Source organism: Semicossyphus pulcher, unplaced genomic scaffold, assembly GCF_022749685.1.
Source record: "Semicossyphus pulcher isolate SPU_LCO1_2020_fin unplaced genomic scaffold, fSemPul1.0.p SCAF_2, whole genome shotgun sequence".
Taxonomy (NCBI): Eukaryota; Metazoa; Chordata; class Actinopteri; order Labriformes; family Labridae; genus Semicossyphus; species Semicossyphus pulcher.
In genome coordinates, this window is record NW_027211693.1 from 23,629,856 (window position 1) to 23,649,132 (window position 19,277).

At 42.8% G+C, this 19,277-nt stretch overlaps 1 protein-coding gene across 2 annotated transcripts in view; it reads left to right on the forward strand.

The window, feature by feature from the left end:
- The first annotated feature begins 13,100 nt into the window (after positions 1 to 13,100).
- Positions 13,101 to 19,277, forward strand: part of LOC138598552 (glutamate receptor 3) — an 89,908-nt gene continuing 83,731 nt past the window's right edge. For both annotated transcript variants that reach the window (XM_069670349.1, XM_069670350.1), the window contains exons 1-2: positions 13,101 to 13,288; positions 13,771 to 13,929. In XM_069670349.1, the coding sequence (XP_069526450.1) occupies positions 13,210 to 13,288; positions 13,771 to 13,929 (238 nt within the window). In that variant the 5' untranslated portion in view covers positions 13,101 to 13,209. The remainder of the gene's footprint in view (positions 13,289 to 13,770; positions 13,930 to 19,277) is intronic.

A 19,277-nucleotide genomic window follows, 5' to 3' on the forward strand; every position in this document is an offset into this window, starting at 1 on the left:
GCTAGCTAAGTAAACGACGGCCACTAAATGACAGCAGAGACGTGTTTTGTTTTCGCAAAGGAGGGAGCGATGGGCAATTTGCATAGTTGGCACGGACTATGCAGATTTGGGAATTTTTAATGAGGGAGAAGGAGGAGATGCCTTGGCAGGATTTTTACAAGGTAATTAAACTTATTTTGCAGAAAAAACATATCAGACACATTTAGTTTTTTCAAGAAGAGCATCTTATATGTCTTAAAACATGACTGGAGCTGCTCTTTAAGACGTGGTCATTTCAATAAAATGATAGAAAACTCTTGTCTATGCACACAAATCTACAGATTATATTTAGGGACTATTTTATGAACTGCTGTGATACTGGGTAGTATTATGTTAAGCTAATGTGACTCTTGTCATTCAGTGACCTTTGAATTACATAAATTACAAAATGACCAATATCCATTTCATTATGTTACCTAGATAGTTGCAGGTCTGGGCATTTGGTAACAGCATCCTATTCTTCATTTCAAATCACTGAGTGGTCCTGAAGAAGAGTGTTTTTGTTTGCAGCATCTCTGGCATCAGCACTTTTCCCTGAAAACAAAGGACACACAAACAACCACACATAAACTCTACTCCTGTACTCCAAATAGTCAACCAGCAGCAGTCTGCGCGCTGACAAATGAGTACTGTCACTTGGCTAAACACCGACTTGCTTTTTTATTACAGTTATGTACTGTGCTTCAGTGTGTTGTTTTGTTATGGATTTTTGTGTGTGAAATGCTCAAAATAACACACAGACATTTTTCTTTCTCATACAAAAACCCCCTAACCAAATCCTCACACACAAAACAAGAACGATAAAAACACAAACTTTGCCCTCAGCTAGATAAAAATGGGTTTATTTTAAGTAAGAGGAGGATCTTGTACCTAAATTCGAACACTACAGTAAGAGAGTACATTTGACTAGATAGAGTAGTGGTTGAATAGACCTGTAACCCTGTGCCCTTCACGCCTCCCGGTCTACCAGTCTATATGAGGGCCATTAGTGGAGCCGCTGAGAGAGCGCGTGTCACTCTGCATTAGTCAACCGGCCTCGTCTGTCCAGTCCATCCTGTCTGATAGGATACAGTCTTATATCATAACCCGCTGTGTCCAATCCGAAATCACATAGACTGCAGCAAGCGTTATCACCCTGTACTGATCCTAATCACACTAATGCATTCTTCAATGTAAAGGCGACATGGTGACAATACAAAGATGATGTCCATACATGAGGATCCTGGTTAACGCCAAATCTGCAGCCGGTCAGTGTTGCTCACGTGCAGGCAGCAGTCGAGCCTTAGTCCAGGAAATAACAACAATATACCAATTTAATGTATTTTGCACGTGTGACAGTCTGAGGGGACGGTTCAACGTGTCCAAGAAGCCATGATAAGCGTTTTTATGTGTGTGTGTTGGTGTCTGTGTAGAGGGCACATTGTTTCATGTGATGAGATTTTCCCCAGTTTCTCATTTTGTTAGGATCTAATGTCTAATATCGGAGCAATCAGCTGAACACACCCCTTGAACCTGTCACTTCACTGCATTGTGGGGGCGTTTTTATCAGCGATGTGATTATTGTCTCAGACCTCACTGCTTCAATTAGACCCCTTGGAGCTGTCGGAATGATATAAAGAGTCTTGAAGCATTGAACTCTGTGTTGCTGGTGTAAAAAAACAAATCCAGGTTAAATCAAGGTCAAATTATTGTTGCACCGTGTCTACTCACGCTGAATATACTTGTACACAGTTTACAGTGATTACAGTGGATTCACCGCTCAAAATGCGACATTATTTTTCATATTAATGACTCCTTGATTTAAAATAAAGGTTGGACAACAGCAGGTTTCTCATTTCTAGCTTGTAATCATCAGTTTTATACAGCTAAAGTAACAGACACTGGCAGATTTTGTCAGTTGTAGCTAGCTAGCTATAACGCCAACTTCATGAGTTAGCTTGTTCTGAAAAGAAATGCTTACTTAAATATCTTAAATATACACGTGGTGGACACATATATGACATTATACAAAATACATCACAGACTGGCTAACTTGGATAACAAATTTGTTCTTGTTTTTGAGTGTAAAATTATGTAAATCAAGGAGCGAGCTAGCGTTAGCCTTCACTCTTATAGTATCCTGAACCGGCCCCAGCACAGTCAAGAAATACTGCACAGAGTATTTACTACTGTGAAAAAGGTTTTTTTAAATGTAAACTTTAATCATACACAAAATAATATAGTACCATACGCCTTGCCTCGGCAGTAACGCTGCGTTACTTCTGTGGCTACTAAGCTAGTTAGCCGGACATGTTAACGTCTGCTTGCAGACTAAAAACACATTCCTTTGACTCCTGGTTAGCATTTTTGGATGTGGAGGGTTAATAAAAACACCATCCAAACTTTTAGTAGTATTGCTCTTTATTTGCTACATGCCCACAGCTCAACGTGTTTCGAAGTCCAAAGCTTGACAGGCCTGCTCTGAATACTTATGATTGGACAATTGGTGTTTGATAATAATGGATCTTAAGATAGTTGTCATGATCAATCCTTGAGTGACACTGGCTGATTAGCTCATACAAAAATGTTTCATTGGATTGTTACTTACTGTATAATTAATCTGTAACACAATTTCCTCCTTCTTCTACCTTATCTTTCATCGTGTCATGCTGACACTGCTTCCTCTAAAATGTGTTTAAAGTGATGATCTAATATTTGTGAGAAACGTCTCCACAGTGATTGGCTGATACATTTTCTCTTTGAGATGAAAATATTTAATTAGCTTGCCCTTTCAGGGGAGCTTAACCTTTTAAAATGTCAGGTGGAGAGGTTCTAAAATAAGTGTGCCATATTCTGAGAGAAATCCTGTTTTAGGGGGCTCATGATGACCTATAGAAAAGCAGCAAAAAGGAGGCGCTGACAGTGATGAATCTTGCAGCTCAGAGCAATTTGTCAGAGTTCAGATATGTTCTTGGAAAACCCTTTTTAAGCAGAACTCCCACTGAGGTGGACTGACCTGTCTGTGGGCTTGAATTATAACCACCTTCCCAGACTTTTTAAGAATTTAAGAAATGTGTCATATTAGGATTCTGCTTTATTTCTGCCTTACATTAAACAAAACTGTGGGTTTACTAGAGGGGCAATCGAGGATGAAGTATAACTATTCCCCTCAGTGACAGGGCCATTTGTTCCCTCTGAGGCAGATCAATCCAACTCTATCTTCTCGGGATTTCCTCTGCCTTTGTTGTCACCACTCGAGCTGTCTTAAGTAATCATCAGCTTTCATGTCAAATAAATGAGCTGTTTTATTGCCAGTGTTGCCGCAGCCCCACCACTGGTCAAAAATAAATGGAAATGAATAAGGGTTATTTGGCAAGGACATACCGTACATGAGGAGGAAACGTGGACGTGCAGTAAAGGCTTCTGCCAGAGTGAATCGGATCACATGGATGACACATCAAGTGCACTTTACCTCTGAAAGAAAAAGAGGAAATATGTGAAAATTTAATGACTCTAAGAGGAATATGGTGTTCAGGAAAAGTGACATGAAAAACGTGATAAATTGCAGCATGTCATAAAAATATCACAAGCACACCGTGTTGAAAATAGAACAGAAAATGTGGCAAAAATTTTGTTTCAACCACGGCCATTGCTTTGGATTCCACTTTAATAGGAGCTCCTTATTGCAAGTTAAAGCACAAACCAGAGCATGCATATTGGCTATGACAGCTCTATTAGTTAAACTGCATGCAGCATTCTTAATCTTTATGAACACTTGCAGTGACTGCAGTGCTTACAGAATATCCCCTCCAGCTGTCAGGTGCACTGCATGCTCAGACATACAGTAGAGCATCTGCGTTCCTCTGCTGGCATCAGTAAATAATGCACTCCTGTGCATCTGCAGCTCGACTTTATATATAATTCACACAACGAATGCAGTAAGGCAACCTTTATGTCATTCACTATAAGGCAATATGTTGCGACTGACTCGTATTAGCATCTGTTTTGTCAATGAAGCCTTTATCATCAGCTCTACCACTCATCTATTTTACCCATGTGGGATCTATCTTTACACAAGATCTTAACACAAAGAATAAGTTAGATAAGAGAGACGGTCCCTACTGAAGGAAACCTTCCGTAGATGGCTTCAGTTTTTCACACAAGTCACACAAGCATGCAAAGATGGTCTATCGGCCGACAGTGGCCTTGCATAAGTCCTGATATAATTATATCAATAGTTGTCTGCTGAACTGAACAAACACTGAAGCCCCCTTCAAGCTCCACCGCCACCCGCTGCTGCCACTGACAGCGCGCTACACGAGAATATGCAAATATGCATCAAACCTGAGAATATTTCCATTACACGTCATACTCCGGGCGATGTCTCCAGGGTGATTTGTATTTTGCTTCATTCTCATTCACGTGCGGACAAGCAGCCCATTCTTGGCCTTGTCAGGCACTCGTCAGTATCATACATGAGAAATGTTGCAGTTGGGACTTGTTGGTTTCTGTTCAGTCGGGCAAAAAGGAAAAGAGTGGCTTCATTTCAACTCGCGCTGCTAAACTATTCTGTTGAGAGCATTGCATTAGCGTGATTACAGTTTTATCTGTCAAATGAATGCGCAGAAATAGCTGACATAACGTTATGTTGCAAATCCAATTTTGTATTGATTGACAGTGCGAGAGATTCACCAGGCCCGTGTTATGGCTTTCCTGCACTATTAGAGCAGACTGCGGTGTTATTTGCATTGGAGAGAAGGGGCATTTGCTGGGAGTAATTAGTTAAGCTCCTCTGACTTTGGAAATTTAATTGCAGGTACAGTAGAAGCGGGTAACAATGCGATAACTGAAGCATTACAGTCTGTGAGGGACTCACAAACAGCAGAGCCTCCCTGCTGAAAAACAAAACTGGAACACAGACAGACACACAAACACATACATCTCCTCCTGACCTCTTGATACTTTGATCCATTAATGACATGCAATATTCATACTACTGAATGTTTCATTATAACAGCAGAGATGTGGAGTGCATTATAAAGAAGTATGGCACAGACTATCTACTCAATGTTTATCATTTATCATGTGCTGTTGGCTTAGTCTGCTGTTTCTATAAAATGTTTGACCTTGAAAGCTGCTTTCATGCGTCCCTGTATGTTGGAAATCAAAGCACAAGGGACCACCATTAGGTTAATAACATGTACTAAACGTCCCTGAAAGTATGTCTGTTGCATGAAGATAAATATTTCCCCTGCTTTTCTAATACGCCCGTGGTTACCATTATTTGTATGAACATGCACACTTAGTGCTGCTCATCATGTTTGCTGTTCAGCCTACACAAAACCTTATGTAACAGGGTTGTTAAATCACCTTAAACTGTAGTATTTTCTCACTTATTGAAGATTGATTTATCTTTGCATTAGTATCTTAACAGCCATAATAGCTGAGACATCAATCACGTGAACAGTGCGAATAACGTGACACAGTGGACGCTGGTAATTATTTAAAAGGATCACTGACTATTAATGGTATTCTGCCTCACCTTTCCCATTAACCGTTACAACCAGTTTGTTTTCCTCTCAATTAGGCACGCAGGCAGTAAGCAACACCCATCTCCTATTACTGTGATATGGCAACACAGGCCATGGGGGAAGGGAAAATAACAGGCTGCTGTTGTTGTTTCCACTGCTGCTGATGCTGCTGCTGCTAAGGGATTGTTTTAGCGTTTTCTTGGCTGCATTTCATTTCTTTTCTCTCCACCATAACTTGCCTCCACTATTAAACCTTTGCCACTCCCTTTTAGAGGGAGAATGGCTGGGTCATTGAAACCAACCCTAAATAAAAGCCTTGATGTGGCTGCTGTATTTTTTTTCTTTGGCTGTGCAGAGGACATCACGCAAGCCAAGGATATAATGAAGCTATCTGAAATTCAGCCAGTAGTAGACAAATGGGATTTGACATATTCCTTTAGCCATAGCTATTATAGGTATGCTCTGTTTTTCTACAGAGAAAATGCACATTACCATAATATCCACATGCAGGATAAGAGATTCAGTTTTCAGTCTCCTGACTAGTATGTTCAAGCATTGCCTGGTCCACTATACAATGACCGCAGTAGGGCTGCAAGGACTATAAACTATTGTTTCTTATTGATTAATCAGGCGATCATGCTTTAATGAATTACTGATCAGTACATCTAACAGACAATTAACAAACATTGCCAATTTCTTAGACATCATCTCATGTTCATATTGATTTCCCACCAAAATATTAACTCAAAGCCCAAGTGACGTAAAAAAAAACTGAAAATGGCAAACCATAGAATTTGAGAGAATTTAAGAATAGCATTTTAAGCAAACAATACTAGAAGCTAATGTTAGCATTTATAGAGGCACTCTTATAAGAATATTCTAGCTTTTGTAAAGCTAAAACATTTTTAGATCTCAATTAGCATTTTTAAAGCCTAAATTAGCATTTGTAGAGGCTGAAACTAGTGTTTTAATAGCTACAATTTGTTTTTGTATAGAATATTAGCGTATGTAGAAGCTAGAGCTAGCACTTTTAGAAGCTTAAACTAGATTTTGTAGCAGCTAAAGCTAGTGTTTTTAGAGCTGAAATAGCATTTGTAGAAGCTTAAACTGGCCCTTTTAGAAGCTAAAACTAGCATTTACATAAGCCTAAACTAGATTTTGTAGCAGCTAAAGCTAGTGTTTTTAGAGCTGAAATAGCTTATGTAGAAGATAAGTAGCATTTTGAGAGCTAAAACAAGCATTGGTAGAAGCTAAAATTAGCACCTGTGGAAACTTGAACCAGCATTTGTAGAAACGTAAACTGGTGTTTTAAGAGCTACAGTTATCATTAATAGAATGAAAACTTTTTAGCGCTAAACTTAGCATTGGTAGAAGCTTAAACTCTTAAGGCTATTTGTAGGCTACTTCTTAAGTGACTTAGATGTATAATTGATTTTCACTATTATCCGTAATGTCTCTGTTGACCCACTAATTGTGTAATCAACTAATCATTGAAGCACCAGACCACATCCCTCTCACCGCCCACATGTATGCACTGATAGCATGATTAAGCAGCGATGCCCTGTGATTTACCTTCCACATATGTGCATTTGTGCGTGAACATGTTTGCTGTATACTTGAGTGCTAATCTCGGGGTACTCTCGTACGTTCAGACTGCATATTGCATGTAGCTCTAACCTCATGTGGTGAAGATGTCTTCCTGCCACGCTGCGCTGACTGCTGTGGTCGCACGGTTCTAACTCTGCAAAGCCCGAGGCGAGAGAGTGAAGTGTGTCAGCCTGTGCAGCTGATAACACCGCCTCTGTCACACTCAGGCCAAAGAGTGTTTGCTGGGGAGCCAAAGCGCATGATGGGTTTGTGACGCAGCACGCAGCGGCATTCAAATAGTGAAATTGGGGTATGCGCTTTTTTCCTCATCCCTTGAACTATGTCACGTCATTTATCTTTTGCCACATGATGTGTTTCCATTTCACTCATGGGGAGTTCACAGCAAACATCTTCTCCATCAGGATGTTCTGCCACTTCACATGCTCGACAGAGACTTTTATCCTACTGGAGATTCTATTTTTACACTTTGTTAACCAAAAATATGATTTCCACATTTTACATTGTTTGCACAGTGTTTTATTCAACTAGATTTCTTGTTTCTTTACATCTGTGTGACACTCTGCCACAATGGCAAGTGCTTCTCTATCTCCTTAGGCCATTGCCTTCCCGGAGTCTCTTTCATGGCAAGAGGCACTGACAGAATAAAGAAGAGCTCCTTGAGAGCAGAGTCTCTTATCAGCCTCCAACATCTGGCCAAGACTGATGGGCTCTTGGAATAGCTCTCCAAGTCATTGAGTTTGAGCTGCATAATGCTTGTTTAACTGCATCTTTCCTACAATACTAATTCACCCCCTCTCATTACGTGTCTTTCATCAGAGGAAGCCATTTCTAAGATGACTGAATTTAGTTCCTCTGCAGGGTCGGAGTGATATGAAGCGGCGCACGAAGGAGAGATTGAAAGGTGAGCCAAGTCATATGTGAGCCAAGGAAATTAAATATGATGTGACCAGTTATGACCATACAGTGCAAGTCGGAAAAAAATATTGAATTCTCAAGCTGCTAAGTGTTTAAATCTCTGACATGAAAGGCAATTTGCTCTGATATGCAGACAATATTTGCAGGGAATGAGTCTGGCTAGATTGAAGTCATCATTGTGGATTTAAAACGTATGGCTTTAACGCATTGCAACCCATTAGATTAAAGCTCCAAGGTAATTTGCAGCAGATTTAAGAATTTATCCAGCCACCTGGTTATGAATCTGCAAGTCACTGGATGCCAAGGCTCCGAAGAGGGGAGTTAGAGCAGATGTGTCAGGCCGAGCCAGTTCTTGTTCTCGTCTCATCATAATGACATGAGCAGGATGGATCTTTTAATTAGGACATGTTTAGCTTTTTCTGCAATTGGTTTGGTGTGATCATGTGATCACTATTTTCGAACCTAAAGTCTGCTTTTGTATAATCTTTCGAGAAAAGGTAGACATTCTAATCTGCTCTCTCATGAAATCCACCTCTAAATGAGCTGATGTCACAGGTACTTGATGGTCAGTTGCAGCTCTAATGGTGCTCTCTGCTGTGTTTTCCTTTATTTATTGGTTTTCTTTTGGCTATTTTTCCCCCCGTTTGTAAAGGCCAAATCTCCATGTACCGCGGATCCTGCTGCGGTAACACCCACTGCTCTCATTGGGAGGGTTTGGACAGCCACGAGCAGCCTCCGAGTCACCAGCTGCTTTTTTCAACTGACAGCGAGGAGCTTCCCCAGGAGGGGGGCTGCACATTCAGAGGTACAAAGAAGCTCCACACAGACGTGGTCCTGACCAACCAGTAGGAGTCACCAGTGCCGCTACAAGGAACTCTGCCAATTGGGTTTTATGGAGCCTCAAACAATGGCCAAGGATTAACGCTAAATGCTGCTGTGCTGAGGTGTATTATCCCTTTGCATACCCACCAATGTTAAATAACCGGGGCTGTTTGCATCCCTCAGACTCACGACACTGCATGGTTTTATTGACAGCTCTGATGACAAGCCAATTTAGGCTCAAAACTTTGTTGGAAATGTGAAGAAGTAAAATATTTTAAAGGCATTCTGCTCTCCCCAGATATGATTCAAGTCAAATACCTTTATACGTTTATCCGTGGGATTGGCCTTGGATGGGAGTGACCTGTGTCTGCAGCCTGAAGGTAAGGCTACATTCACACTGCAAGCCTCAGTGCTCAAATCCCATTTACTGCTCAGATCAGATTTTTTTCTTTGGCTGTTCACATTGTTTTTAAAATGTGGCCAATATCAGATTGCAGTGTGAACTGGTCACGGTCCTGAACTGACCTGCATACGCAAAAGTACAATAAGAAAGACTACGCGCGGCACGCTGTTGTACGTAAACAAACGCGGGTGCCATGGAAGCCAGCGTTTACTGTTTCATGTATAAAGTGATGTGCCGTGGAAGCCAGCAAATTTGACAGCAGATGATAACGAGGACGAGGAATGAGGAGAAAGAGAGCCAACTTTTTAATTATGGCTTTTTGTGGAGCAATGGCCAGTACTTAGTACGGAGGTGTGTGTGGACGCGAAGTCGGAGCAGTCTTTCATGTTTATATTTACAGTTTGATAGTTTGTTGATCAGGAGCAACGTAAAAGTCGCTTGAATCTCGATATGTCAACTCAGACTCAGGTCGCATTGCAAAAACGAAGAAGATGAAGAGATACTTTATTCATCCCAGAGGGGAAATTCAATGTTTTCACTTTGTTTTTACAGACATAAGCCTGAAATACATATGCACAAACAGGACTCCAAGGACATGCCTAATGGAGAGATGTCAGAGAGAGGATGGACATGCGCCCCTAGCTGTGGGGGATTTGGTGCCTTGCTCAAGGACACCTCGATGGAGCCCAGGAAAGGACCAATTCCACGCTTGGTCCATACCGGGACTTGAACCTGCCACCCTCCGGTTCCAAAGCTAAGTCCCTACAGAGTGAGCTACCGTCTACCCTATCAGAGACAAACAGGCTTGTATCTGATTTAGGACCACACATGAAAGTGGCTCAAACCAGATTTGAAAAGATCAGACTCCATGTGATTTGTGCTGCTCACACGGTCATGAAAAAATCTGCCCTGAGTCACATATTAGCAAGAAAGATTGGATTTGGGCCACAGCTGCCTGCAGCCTGAAGTGGTGAGGTATCCAAGGCTAGTAGTTGTTCTTTTGTTTGTCAGTCTGCTATGAATGCTGCTTAGTGATTTCCAACTAAATCTCTCATCACCTTGGAGAAATACTGTTTGGATATATCTGTGAAGGTTCTCAGTCATCCAGGTCATGGTACTTCTAAGCTTAGTCCAAAAGGTAACTGGACTTCTCCTCTCATCTGAAAGGCTTCTTCACTTCTAAGCAGACTGGTGGACGGAGCTGGAAATATAAGCCTCTGTGGATTTTGGTTTGGATTTATATTTTAAAATGATCCGTCTTCATTTGCTTTCATTTGGTATCATTAATTAGATTAAATGTTAGGTCACAATTTGATGTTTCTTTATTTATAGGGTCACAAACACAGCATCAGTCGTGTACCTGTATGGATTGGACATCATCATAAGATGTCATGCTCAGTACTATGGTTACAGTTTTTTAATAAACAAGAAAGTATTTTTTTATTTATTTTCCTCCTTCTATAGATCATTACCTCATTACACATAGTTTTTAATCATTCATCACAATAAGAGACTTTGTGTTAAATCATTTTTTGGTTCTCCCAATAAGCTTGTTAGATCCAGACCACAGAATAATTATCCTGTGATCACGAGCAAATCAAACCTAAAAATAATTACACCCGTGGCCACTCGACTCCCATCGAGACAGACTTTTTAATAAACGTTATAGTTTCTAACTTCTTTGCACACGTATCCTCAAAGAGCCAAAGATTTCATCCTGTTGTGTGAGGAAGCGAAGGCAGCGAGCAGATGAATAATTCTCGCTGGTGCGGCCTGCACTGCTCAGAGCTATAGGCTGTGAATCATCATCATCATGAGATAAAAGGCAACATCTTTTCATCTATTTCTCACTCTTTTCATTTCGCCGGCTCCGCTAACACTCCTGTGAGCGCTTTTCAAAACCAAAAAGGCATATCATATAATTATTTGTTTTCATATAGATCAAATCTGAGAATGTTTTCACTTGTGACTAAATTGAATTCCTGCAGAGGTTGAGCCTGGAGGATAATGCAGCACGGCCGGAATGTCCTAATTGGAAACAATGCATCACTATTTAATATCAATTATATCAAGGCCTTATCTCAAACACTCGGGCTCCCCTTGTTGTGAAAATGATTTTTCTTTATGGGTTTACTTTGAAATGAAGCATGATTAGCTGAGTTCACACTGAGAAGCAGCATGTTCTGTGAATTACAAAGTAAATGACTCCTTTGGTATTCGTCAGTTAATCGTTTTATGCAACATTTTCAGAAATCTCACATCACAGGTGGCCTCTTATTTCCACTCCGACGACAGTCAGCTCTCAGATTCAGGTGTGATGTGATGAGACCTGGAAATAACAGACCAGAGGAGTCAGCAGGTCACAGTTTGACATTGGTCATCATGACATCAGCCGTTAAGGTCACGCAAACCGTCATCCGCGGACTCTTACACAGAGGCAGTGCAGGAGACCAGAGAATCGATGTGAATCATCCCAGATTCATCCCCAGAGAGCCGCTGAGTTGTGGGAAAAGAGGTCAACTTTGACCCCGTTTGGAAAGGAAATCCCCCCTCTGATGACGGGGTCACACCACAGAAGTACTTGATTGACATGAATGATTAATAGCAAACCCTCCGGCACATGATCCCAGTTCAACTTGCGTAATTTAGGTGTGAAAAATAAATGTGAGCCAATCATGCGTATGTCTTAAACATGAATTTGCCGTTCTACTTACTTACAAGTCACAGTGTAACATTCCAATGTTCTTGCACACGTCATTTAAAGCTTAAAAGTTTCCAGCATGGACAAACAGTCTGTCCTCCTTTATTTAAAGGACCTCAGTGCTCTGCAGTATCAATAGCGGAAGCCTTAGCTGTTTGCAATGCAATTAAAAACTCAATTTTCAAAGCGCTTTGCTGAGGGTGATAAATGGGCCAGTAATCCCTTAATTGTCCTCTGTTAGGCACAATCACAGGAATGATAGATGTTTCATTAGGGACAGAGGCGAGCTTAAAGTAAATAAAAATGAGATGCAGATGTTTTCTGACGGATATCAGTTAGTTGATTCCGGCCAAACCTCCAGAGAAAGGTATATAGGTGCTTTTTTATATATAGGTTTAGAATTTATGGCGGATTAATAGAAAATACAGGAAGAGTTCAGCTCAGGCACTTTCAGCACCATAGACAGCTCTGTTGGCTGTGTGTCCTTATTTCCCTTCTCCCTCATTAACACGTGCGTATGTGTGTGTGTGTGCGCGCTCAGGCTTTATGGGTTTTTAACTTTTAATCAGTTATTTCTTTTCTCGTCCAGGCAGCAGGTAAAGACGGACAACGTTAGACCGCAGAATCAATGAAATAGACACAACATGGACGCAAACTTTTCACACATGTTCCCACTGTGGAAAATGCCCTCATCTGTCCATGTTCGCCTCACATGGTGCGCACACGCCGCCTCTCCGCCAGATCCTGGCGATACCGCAGCATCTGGAAGTGGCCCGGCCGTTCATTCGGAGTCATTGGCCACCTGAGATTGCAGTGTTTCTATTGATTCGGCTTACAGGAGGCTAATATTGACAAGTGCAGCGCGTATTCCGAGCTGTCCTATAATCCAGCGGGCTGACGTTTTTTTAATTTAACGTCAGATCAAGTTTGACCAACACTGGCACGCGGCGACGGGGTCCAATCGGAGTTCAGATCACCCCCATCAGCCCACCCCTCCCCTTCCTTTCTTTCTCTCTCTCTCTCTCTCCCTCCCCTCTCGCTCTCTCTCTTAGTTGCTCTGCAGCTGGGCTGCACCTCAATGAACCTAATTGGTGCACTGTGAGCGACCATCATCTTTCCGCTGGATTTCCATCGCGCCCGGCTTCCATCCAGAACATATGAATCTGCTCAGACAGACCCTTTTGAGGAGTTGAACAGATAGGTCGGAGAAAATGGCACAACGCGTGGTTTTGTTTCTACTGTGGCTCTTTGACAGATCTTCCGCAGGATTTCCCAATCAGATAAATATCGGTAAGTGTTTCAATCTGTTAAAAGGCTGCATTTAGGTTTGGTTTTTTGAGGAGAAATGAAATGCAAGATTGCAGTTTTATATCGGAGAGATCCGGACGGAGCGCGGAGCTCTGCGCAATGAATAACTTGATTTTCCGGATGCTACAAACCTCCTGAAGCCGCTGTTTCCAGCAAAATGTGTACATTAAAGCTACATGTTGTGTTAAGTGTGTCATTGTTATCATCAGCTGAGAGAATAAGTGTAGTGTAAAATAAGTAAAAAGGAGGCGGTCAGTTCTCCTGCTCGATCTGAAGAGTTAGACAGGCGCACCGTCAGAAATGCATGTTCTTCTTTCAAATAGCAGGCAGCCTCCTTTGTGTCACACCGGGACGTATAGAGTTGTTCCCCACTGCTTAAAATGAGATTCAGAGCTGACAGCAGCTTAAAAAGCACAGATTCTGCTTCAAATCACTGTCTGATCTTGTTGTTTCCTGTCTTTAAGGGGGACTGTTCATGCGTTCCACGGTGCAGGAGCACAGCGCGTTCAGGTTCGCTGTCCAACTCTACAACACCAACCAAAACACCACTGAAAAGCCTTTCCACCTCAACTACAACGTCGACAACCTCGAGTCGTCCAACAGCTTCTCGGTCACCCATGCGTGTAAGTGTGCTGCTATTTCAGTCATGTCCACATTCCCTCCACTTCTGTCCACGCAGGATGAGCAGAATTATTTATGTCCAACTCATCCGGTAGCTACGTGGAGCTTATAGAGGCTACATCTCAATCCGGGGAGGCAGTCAAGTTCATCCTGCTGCACTCTGCTGCAGAAAGTCTCAATGGATTATAGACACATGTGTAAATATAATGTAACAGTGGTCTTCCTCAATACATCCCACATCATTCCCTTTGGTTTTATACCACAGGATGTGTGTTTTACAGGAACACTTCACTGATACTAACCACGGTAGGAAATCACAGCTTTGTTGCCATTTGTCCTGCATTTCTGTCTGACTTTGAGTTCGACAGAGGTGATGTTTTACAAATACATAAACAGCAAATGTAAAATAAGTTCCCCTGTCAACATGCTGTTTACATGCCGGCCTTGACACGATAAAGCAGCCAGTTACACCAACCCTCACAGACTACGTCCTGGAGGAGTTCAGATGTCGTATTAAGGAGCAAAATTGGAGGCAAACATTGGGATTTATAACTTGAGTCTTGCGATGAATATAGACAACACATATATAAACAACACTTCATTTTTCCCAATGCATTGTGGGTGTTATAATGTAATTTTGGTCCATCCCATGGTGCCACTGGTGCAGTCCCTGATCCAGCAGATACCCCTCTTATTCCGTACCCCCTCTTGGCTGCAGTTCTTTGTAATCTGCAGAAACCGAGTGGACACGAGCAGAGGAATAAGAGTTCATGATGCCATTTTGCAACGTCACTTTATATGATGAGTCCAGTTTGGCTGAGTGGCTTTGGAGAAGCACAGCTCTGTCTGAGCGCTGTGTTCGAGTCCCACTAACCCTGTCGTGGCACGCTCATAATGGCCCCTTCTGACTCTCCCTGTGCCAGAGCATCCCCGCCTGCTCCGTCCCCTCGCTCCCCTCCCCGTGCTACAACAGAGCGTCTCCCCCAGCATTGCAGAGTCAGCTCATTAGCACCCAGCCCTCATAGCACCTCACCGTGCTGTCATTGGGTGAAAGGGGGGGGGGGGGGGGAATCCATAGCTCCTCAGCCAACCCCCGGCAAATGAGTCGGGCTCAGACCTGCAGAGGAGGTGGGTCTGAGCGGTGAGGGAGATGAAGAGGAGCGTCATATCAGAGGCAGCAGAGCAGCAAGCGCCCTAACGAAGGCATCCACAAGAAACAATAAGCAAATGAGAGTGAATAAATAATAGATAGTGCCGTGCAATTTCACGCATGTTGAAGAGGAAGGGAAGCATAGGAGGAAAAAGCTTGATATCAGAATCTAATTAAATTCATGGGCAGACAGAGCTTTAGTGAGAGGAAGGGGCTCCTGTGGGAGCGGTGGCCCCGTTTCTTCTTTCTTGCTGCCACGTCTCAGCATCTCCGTCAAGAGAACTGTCTCTGGACGAGCTTAAACTTCACATACAAGAAAACCTGAGCTTTTAATGATGCAAAGACACCCGTGTTCAATAATTCAAAAACGGGAGAGCGATAGTCAAATGCCATTATCGTGTTTGGTTAAAGCATCCCCCCTGCTTTGATGTACGTGTTAATAATCTGCTCTTTTGTTCTGGGGGAGCTTTCATACTTAACTAACTAAAAGTCCTCCACTTAATCGTAAAATAATCAACAACGTTTGAACAAAAGCAGCTTTTAAAAACACACCGAGCTGCAGTTTCCTCTCCAATCTGATTTGTGTAATGTACGATCAGAGCCTTTTTTCAAGCTAGTGCCCTGAGACTCCTGTCAAGCTGAGCTCGCAAACGGCAGACAGCTCATGCTGAGCTCACAACAGTCCACAAGCACCTCAGATTGTCTCTCCCAATGTAGCGAACAAAATAGAGATGACAGTTATTAAATATCACTTATCTGCTGACTTCCAGGCCTTTGAGGCTTTGCCTCTGGTGAGTGAAGACCTCCTGTGTTCAGAGTTTTACATTTGTCAGCGCTGTTGTTTGTTCTGCAAGCTGTCACAATTATTTAGTGGACATTCAAATTTACTTTGTCATCAATAGCCCCATGTGGATGACTCACTCCTTTGTCAGCAATAACACACTTTTTTATGATGCAGCAATGTGAACTAGGATTTTATGAAAGTGGCATTTATGCGGGTTTGGGGACTGAATCTATTTTGAGGCAGGTTCTGTTGCTTTGATGAAGATGTGAGGTGGCTGCTGAAGGCCTCGCAGATTTTTTGAAATGACAGCATTTGTTTTGTGTGGACTCGTGTGTGCAGGCACATACACCTCAGCAGGCCTACACTCTGACTCTTGCTTGCTGTACATCCTTCAAATTAACATAAAAGAGAATAAGCTTTAAAGGAACAAAATATGGAAGTCCTTGGGTACGATGAAGGCACCGTCTTCTGTCAGAACCCGTTCTTTCAAGTCACTTTAACTCCGTATGCCATTAATTGAATTAGTGACCGCCAGCAAAACAATGTGTGGCTTCAGTAATCCTTCAGGCTCAGCTTTGTACTGCTCAGGCTTGGTGAGTCCTTTGGAGGCAAAAGACTGTTGTTGCTTTGAAGTGACATCAGAAATTGTGAAATGCGTAATTACCGGTGCGGGGTCCATAATGGCTCTGGAAGGTGGGAGTCAGGTATGCTCACAGAGAGGACCGGAGTAGTTCAAAGCAGAGGGTACCAGTTTGAAGAAAGCAAAGCAGACAGCATTAATGTTCCTGATGGTCACGGCTAGCCAACTTAATGACACTGCCATCCTTTTTTCTCTGCTGTTTACTCTTCTTCGTCTCCTTCCCTTACCTGAGGGGAAAAAAACATCAAGCCCCCCTCCGCCTCTCCTCTCCCCGCCACGCTATTTATTAGATTACTCGCCTTGATTCCTGTTAAAGGCAAATCTTGCAATGCTTGGCTTTTGAATCTCATTTCCCTATTCCTCATTCCTCATCCTGTCATTAAGCTAATGGTCTGTGTCCCCTCGGCCAGCCCTTTTACATGAGCCTACCCCTCTTTTATTGAATCCTCCAGGTCTTTAAAACCTGGCTGTAGCAGATGCTTCTTTGGCTGCACTGTTCAGCCACCGTCTCCTGATGCCGCTGGCTACTGTAGACGAACCTGCTCTGCTCCAAGAGTATGGGAAAAAACATAGGATGAAACAAGAGCCTTTATAATTGCTTTTTTTTTTCATTTTCAAAGACAAGAACATCGGGGAACAAAAGATAAAAGCAGAGCGACCCTTAGCTGAATGTGTCCCGATGTAATTAAGGAGAAGATGAGGTTAAAGTTTGATATTCTTCCTGTGAATTGAACGGTAAGATTGATACCACTCTCATGTGAAGCTGGAGCTAGCATCCAGTTAGCCTAGCAGAGCACAAAGACTGGGAACAGGTGGTAACAGCTAGACTGGTGGCTAGAAAGAGAGCTAAAACTTGCTAACAGCGCCGTTAAAGCTCACTTATTAACACTTTGGGTCCAATTTATTTAATCCATACAAAAACTGGATGGTTTAAAAACAACAATTTGAGGGAAAAAGCTGTTTTATTGGTGGTACAGAATATTTTGTTGGCCAGAACAAGTTGCCAGCTAAGCAGCAGAAACTCTAGGAAGTTAGCATCCCAGCCAAGAATTAGTCTGGTACATAATCCCTTTTAAATCTTGCGATTTCATTTACACACTTTGTTTTTTTACAGATAAAACAAAGTATAAAAAATAAATGAGCTAAGTAGGTGCTGGAAGGCAGTTTGTTACCTTTGGACAGAGCCAGGCTAGCTGTTTCCCCCTGCTTCAAGTCTTTGTGCTAAACTAAGCTAACCTGCCGTTAGCTGTAGCTACATGGTTACTGTGTTGAAAATAGGGTAGTCTCAATCTTCTCTTCTAAATCTTGGCAAATCAAACAAGTATATGCTAGAATGGTTAGTTTGAAGTACTGACATACTTTGTGGTAATGTTTAAACAATATCATTGTGGTTAACCGTCTGTACCTGGGTGGAGCCAGTTGTTTCATTCAGCTGCATATGCTTGAAATTAGGTGAATGTGGGTTAGCAAACTCATTGTTTAGGATTGTCAAAACATTCACTAATGAATTGCAGAAGCCAAATTGTTGTTGAGGCACACCACATCCTTAGAAACATCTTCTTCACTGACCTTTACGCCCACCCAGGGAGTGCTAGCTCTGTGTTTGTTGCCCTGAAACACCAACAGTGACCGGCGGCCCTCGCTATGACTGAGCAGAAGTGGCAAATGGCATATGTTGTGAAGCACAAACAAAGGGCCCTTACCAAAGCCTCCCTTGTATTCTTGAGTGTAGCTTTTGGGGATGTAGTTGTTGGTGCAGTGTGAATAGATGGTAAACAAAGCGACAGGGAGACATGTTTTCGCGGCGCGTGGCCTGACAGAGACAGGCTCTGGTCGGGAGAAGCTCCTCAGGTGATTGTAGTAGTGCCACACTTCTGCGCCTTGCAGGCTGTAACTCAGCCTGAAAGGTGTGACCAGGGAAACAAGGGAAGCTGGGAAAAAAAGAGGGGGACGAGAGTGGTGAGGGGAACTGCGAAGGCTGCGGTAAGAGAAAGCGAGAGGAGAATTAATTTGATTAAAGAACGTTTTAGAGGCTTCTTGTTTGGAGAGTGTGAGCGAGTGTGAGTAAGAGACTTCTCCAGGCGATGGGGGGTTGTACCGGGACATGGCATCGTAGTCCAGCTGTGTTGGAGGCACAGATGGGGGTTTGTTTATAGCATGTGCATATGCATGCATGTGTGTGCACATATGCACAGTCACACACAAACACACTGTAGGCGTTCGCAGTCACACATGCATCGACAGACACATCCCGTCTCCCTCTTCACATTTGTTACTGAGTAAATCTGGCTTTTTGGTACTACATCTCCCATGACACACTCCATCATTCCTTCAAAGTAAAGGTCATGGTGAAGACATTGCTGGCTCACCCTGTGTCTCTTTGTGCAAATAGAAGAAAAGATTTTGGGAAAGGCCGTTTTTGAAATATATCCAGGGGAGGATTTCTGTCAAATGCAAAGAATAAGCAGCATGGAGTGTATTCCATTAGCGCCATGACTGTGCAAAAGCCTGTGAGAGAAACACGAGCCACCGCGCGGTGACGTGACGATGTGGTTTTTGAGGCCAGCATGCCAGGCGGTCTCAGAGGCCCGTTGAGGTGACTGGATGTAGGTCTCAGTCAGATGAGCGGTACAGTGATGGTGCTGGATGAGGTTACACGCTCCGGGAACTGCAGGGCCGCTGAGAGGGGAGCGGGGACGTCAGCAGAGGGAGGATGATTGACAGCTTCGTTGTGATGAGGCAGAGACAGGGTGGAGCTTTTGTCGGATGCAGTCTT